The following is a 6156-nucleotide window of genomic DNA, read 5'->3' as shown; positions in this document are numbered from 1 at the left end:
AAATGCCATTGGTCCCCCTTTGCTGCTCTAACAGACTCCACTCTTCTGGGAAGGCTTTCCACTAGATTTTGGAGCGTGACTAAGAGGATTTGTGCCCATTTATCCACAAGAGCATTAGTGGGCTCGGGTACTGATGTCAGGCTAGAAGACCTGGCTCACAGTTGGCATTTCAATTCAATTTTGCCTCACTAGTAAACTGATTTGGACAATAGTGTCAGGCAAATAAAAACATGTAAATATGCTTGTTTGTGAAATATAGGTTGCTGTAATTCTGATATTGTTTTTGGATCCATTAGACTGTGTTTCCAAAAATGCAGCAATCAGCAAACACTCCGTCACTCACTTTGTGAGATAATTATCATGTCGCCATCTTGGTTAATGAGATGAGCTCCTAATTAAACTGATCAATGTTTAATGAACCACGAAACTTTGATGCAGTAATAAGCTAGCATGACTGCATCAGAACATACAGCTTGCCAAGCGATAATGACATGGAAAATTAAATCTCACAAACAGTAATGCAAACAGCGGCAGAGAGAAAGAGATGGACAAACTGGTGCGGCGAATCACTTTAAGACTGAGCACAAATACTATCATTTTAAAGCTTTTAAGCCTCTTAGTGTGTAGTGGTAAGGCTGGCTGCTTTTCTGTAGGACAAGAAGTCTAGTGTTAAAGGCTACCTTCTCTTTCCATTATCCTCCAGTTAGACCTGTACCTCATATCTGCTGCATAATGTATATTAAAATCAGCCCAGTGTTATGGCTACCATTTCATAACATTAATATTCAATTAGGCCTTTATCATATATGCACTGGATAATATGTAAAGAATATACATGATGATGTGTTATAGGAAAATAATCAGCAACGGGGTGGTGTGATGTCAATAACAGCATGTTCTGAAGTGGTTTATTCCTCTTATACAACAGCAATTTGCCAAAGCGAACAGTTTGTATTAATTAAAGAAAAACACATCATACTTTTTCTCCGTTTATAGTTAGACTTAATGTTGTAGAACATCCACATGGCAAGTTAGTTCCCAATATGACGTATGTTATAGCAGGTTTAAACAGTCATTCCCTTATTAGCCTCTCTGTTTTCTCTCTCTTGCTAATAAGACAACTTGTCCTGTTACTGAGAAACCACAAAGCACAAACTCCTCTCAAACACTTTCCCTTGTCAGAAAGCTCACATTTAGAGCGTTAACTCTGAGTGTTACACTGTGCTGACACTGTCACATATAATCCTATGATTTGTCTTGCAGCTGGAAACTGCAGTCAGAGCAGCTGATACAGAAATCAACACCTTCTGGCCAATCAAAATCGAGCTTTCAAGACAAAGGAGTTATAACCTTCTAGCTGTTACAATGCAAGTGATAATGGCATCAAACTTGCATTGTGGACGTTCTACAACATTAAATGTAACTATAAAAGGACAACAATGATGATGTGTCATTCTGTAATAAACAGCACAATCCTTGGCAAATTGTAGTACAAGAGTGATAAAACACTTCGGGATATGCTGTTATAGAAAATAATCAGTGATAAGGTGATGTGCTGCAGAGGGCCATGACCACTGCAAAGTAGATTTCTCTTCCTATAATAGCATGCTCCCAAGTGTTTTCTTTCTTACATGTTGCCAAGAATTGGACAAAATATCCAATAAATATTTTGAACGTTAAAATAAAATAATGAAAATAATAATTTAGTCAATAAATAATCAGACAATTATGAATAATTTAATGATTTTTCAGATTGTTGATACAAGATGAAAATATAATTCAGAAATGAGATCACAGAATAGTTTATTGAACACACACACACACATATATATATGTATACACATATATACACATATATATAATGTATGTGTGTGTGTGTGTGTATATATATATATATATATATATATATATATATATATATATATATATATATATATATATATATATATGTATGTATGTGTGTATATATATATATATATATATATATATATATATATATATATATATATATTTATATATATATATATACATATATATATTCTTTTTCATGAGTCCACTTGTGCAGAGTGAAAAGTAGTCCAGAGGAAATAAGTGCTTCTCAGGTGCGAGACCACTGCAGAATCATGTGAAAAGCACATGGAAATTTTAAAATGGTTTAAAGCACAGCTGTGTGTTTTCCTGTCTGAAACAGGAGTCAGGGCACGTCTTTTCGGAGTAGTGTATTCTCTGAATTGGAATCAGAGTGAATTTGATACTTTTCTGGGGCTTTTAGCCTGGACCATAAACATGGAACAACTTAAACCAAAAATGCAACAGAAATTCAGAACCAGATGAACTTTAACTTATACGGAAAGGGTTGGTCTTTACTGAACATGACGTGCTCGTTGCTGATTGGCCGCAGTGCGCGTCAGTCTCGGCTACGGAGAAAACTGGAGAGCTGCAGCATCTTTACAGTCAGAGGAAATACTAGAATAAATGAATCAAATAAATGAATGAATAAGTGATGCTTTTATTTGTGTATATGTTTATGAAGGGGATGATTTTATTTTCGATAAGCTGTCAACTTTGCGTTAAAGTGAATGCTGAAAACACGCCTGAAGGAAGCCAGGTTATTCAGAAGAATGAATTACTCCTCACTATAAAGACTAATTAAAAAGAAAAGCATTACATTTGTTTTGCTAGGCTAAACTAAACTAGATAAATTAGACTAATATAGATAACAGACTGACAAGGTAGACTTCTTTTTCCTTGTGATAGTCATACGCCGTGTATGATCAGTGACCAGTACGTGATCGATATGTTCGATAAGCTAATGCTGACGTGTTTATTCATTTTGCATTTTCTAAATTTGCCGTGGTGTTTTGCACCACAAAAAATCATATGCAGTACGTCTTTGCAAGTAAAACTATCTTGAATATAGGCAAAGCAACTATTTCTCTTTAATAAAATGTTTTTTTTTAACAAATCTAAGATTACTAAACCAAGTTCTAAACATTTTTTAGTCAAGCTTGAATTTAGCTTATTTTAAGCATTGATTTCGTGAAAGAAGCAAGGCCATCTAACGAAAGAATACGACTCTTTTAAAGCTTGAAAGTAGCTAATATGTCTAGAAATAGGTGTAATGTTCATATATTTGTTATAATCTCACAATAAGAAATATTAGACAACTTTTCCTTTATTCAGGATATCTTCACATTTATAGTGTGGTTTTTCTGTTGTGTTTCTGAATGTGCTGTTTTGTGTTTGTTGTGTTTTCTGATTTGCTGTTGCATTTTTGGGTTGGTATTGTGTATCTCACTTTACAGCTGAAAGAAGACTGGAGAAACTAATATAAAACAAAACATTTGCAGTGTCTTTTGTGCAGTGGTTAATTTCTGCACTTGGGTTGAATCGGGGATGACTTGTGTTTAAACTGCACTAGGGTTTGTTTGAAGGCAGGCTTGAAGCTTGAAGGCAATCACTTCCTGTAAGCATAAACACACTAAGGTTTGATTTAAACACATTACATATGCGACAGTGCCCTTGCTCTTGTATTCCTCACGGCGCCTGATTTCTTTGCTCTTGTTCAATTTCAGGGTTGAAAATGTGCAGAAATGAAGAGGATCCAAATAAAGATCTGATTTAATGAGATGCATGTTAGAGATGTGAAATTTGGCCTCTCTGAGCAAAAACTAAAAACCTCACTTTTAAAATAAGACATTTTGCTGTAAGATAAACAGAAATTATGGCTTAATCTCTCTGACTAAGCAACACACTTTTCCATCTCCCTCCTTTGTTTTCCTTCTTTCCTCTTTCGGGAAATATGAAGGCTGGTGGAAACTCCTTTATTGACCGTCACATGATGAAGTGACGATGTCAGAAACGTCCCTCGGATCCATAGTGCTTTCTGATACTGCAACAGAAATCAGGTAGGAGTGCGTGAATGCAGAAAAGGAAAGAGTGCTGCTGTGGGTTTGGGACAGAGCCCTACTGGCACATAATCAGATGCAGAGACACAAGACGGAAGCGGAACGATGGTCTCAGCGAGAGGCAGGCGAGAGGGAAACGCAGCTCAGCCAGAGAAACTGACACATGCAAAGGTTCTTGTCCTTCTGCGGTTTGGGAGTTCTTTGAGTTTTGGCAGTAGACTTTAAAATGGCAGCCCAGCAGACTGACGATGCATTTACACACTCATGTCCTGTGCCAGTTCACATTCTCACACTAGTGTGAAGTTAGGAGTTAAAGTGTCTCACTTCTCGTCCATCAGTCTCAGCTTTGGAGAAGACTTTGAGAGTCAGTGTGTATGTTTGTGTGAGTGTGAGTGTGAGTGTGTGTGTGAGATTTCAGTGTACTTGTCTTGCCTGCCAGAGCTGCCATCATAGTTTCTTTTTGGGTTTGTACAGAATGATCATGTAGCAGTTTATGCGAAAAGGGAAAATGAATCATTTTCCTTTCTCTTTTTTTGATTTCATGTCTCTTCCCCAGACTGGGTTCCCGGCAGCAGGGGCGGTGAGGAGGATTTGTTGTCTCCTCCTGCTGCCCTGGAGGGGAAGTGCTCTCAGCAGGCGATCTCCTCCAGCGTCCCCAGAGTGGTCTGTAAAGGAACACTGACTGTGTGGCTGATCGTCTCTGAATGATTCACTACTGGATCACATGTGCTCTGAGAAGGTAAAAAATACACAGATTAATGCTTAAATACGTGCAGTGATTTCAAAATCCCTTTATTAAGGAAGCTCTTACCAGCTTAGCATCTTCAAACATCTCTAAACACACGAGTACCCGAGTGGCTTCCAGATCAGTGTTTAAGAAGATTAAGTGCCTTAAGAGCATCTTTATAGTCAAGCACAAGTAAAGTGGGGAACTGGCCTTTTACTCAGAAATAAATTAATATATTTTTCTTTTATTTATAAATAATTTTCATATTAATAATAAAAATAATATAATAATTATTTTAACACTCACTTTTCAGTCTATTGCCTTTATGCACTGAAAAACTCATGTCCCCTTCTGCTAGAACTATTTTAAAAATATATATTTTTTAAAATAAATGTACAAAGGTTTTTTTTATTAGAAATAACACTTTTTTTAACGTGTTTACTTCGCGTTTTTCCCGTTCCTTTTCTTACTGTACTTTTCATTCCCCCAGTTTTTTGCCCCCAGATGCTGGCCTCCATCCCTCCATGAGTCTGTCCGAGATTCTTGTTAGCCAGATATCTCAAGAACAAGTAGTTGAATGTTTGTAGGATTTATGTGGGTTTATCATTGCAAGCAGCAGATGAACTGAGTAGATTTTGGAACTGATCCAAACAAGGTCAAGGTCATAGCTAGGTCAAATGTCTGAAATTGTTGGTCTTCAATAAATGTCATCCTGTTTATCTACAGAAATGTTCCTCATACCTTCATGCTCAAAGCCCGTTTTCTTGCTATTTACGATTTATTTTTGCCAAGATTCTTGTTAGTGTGATATGTCAAGAACGAGTGCTTGAATGTTTGCAGGATTTATATGGAATTATCAGTGTAACAGGCAGATGAACTTTAAATTCTGGAATAGGATCAGGTCACATGAAGGTCCAATGTCTGAAACAGTTTTTCTTCAATAGCTTCCTTCCTATTTGAAATATATTTTAAGGGTATTTCAGCCGTACACATTAGTAACAAGATATAGACCTGTTGGCGGCGGAGGCATCCCCGCTGAAGCTGCTGGCATCGAGTTCTACTTGTTACTTTCTATTAACTGTGCCTCATTTATTTCATGCATTTAGATTTTCGTTTACTGGTTTTGCTGACAATTTTATTCAAAGTGAATTAGGGAGGGAGAGGCTCGCTCAGGGGCTAAACATTAGCCATTCTAGGAATTACACTCGCAACCCTGGTGCAGTTTGTAATGTTTAAAAAGTGTGTGGGTTAGTAATAATCAGAGTGAATTCCACTATTATCAGACATCTTATAGAACACTACATATTACTGTGACTGGACTCACCATCGACCTCTCGCTGCATTGTGTCACCAGACTTCCAATCACACACACCTGAGCACAACTACAGCGCCTTTATAAACTCTGAGCTGTCTCCCATTACCTACCTCCCATAGTGTCACTCCTGCCCCTGCGTCGGACTTTTTTGGTTAATGCCTAGTCTCCTGGGTTACTTGTTTCGTGCATCTGTTAATAAGGTTTAC

At 37.2% G+C, this 6156-nt stretch overlaps 1 protein-coding gene across 3 annotated transcripts in view; it reads right to left on the bottom strand.

The window, feature by feature from the left end:
* Positions 1-1998: 1998 nt before the first annotated feature.
* asic2 (acid-sensing (proton-gated) ion channel 2) overlaps positions 1999-6156 on the bottom strand; it is a 522441-nt gene continuing 518283 nt past the window's right edge. For all 3 annotated transcript variants that reach the window (XM_026916897.3, XM_053239373.1, XM_026916896.3), the window contains one exon: positions 1999-4639. In XM_026916897.3, coding sequence (XP_026772698.2) covers positions 4538-4639 — 102 coding nt within the window. In that variant the 3' untranslated portion in view covers positions 1999-4537. The remainder of the gene's footprint in view (positions 4640-6156) is intronic.

The sequence above is a fragment of the Pangasianodon hypophthalmus genome, chromosome 13, assembly GCF_027358585.1.
Source record: "Pangasianodon hypophthalmus isolate fPanHyp1 chromosome 13, fPanHyp1.pri, whole genome shotgun sequence".
NCBI classification, from domain to species: domain Eukaryota; kingdom Metazoa; phylum Chordata; class Actinopteri; order Siluriformes; family Pangasiidae; genus Pangasianodon; species Pangasianodon hypophthalmus.
The sequence above is the reverse complement of the archived record's forward strand: the minus strand, read 5'-3'. Positions and strand labels throughout refer to the sequence as shown.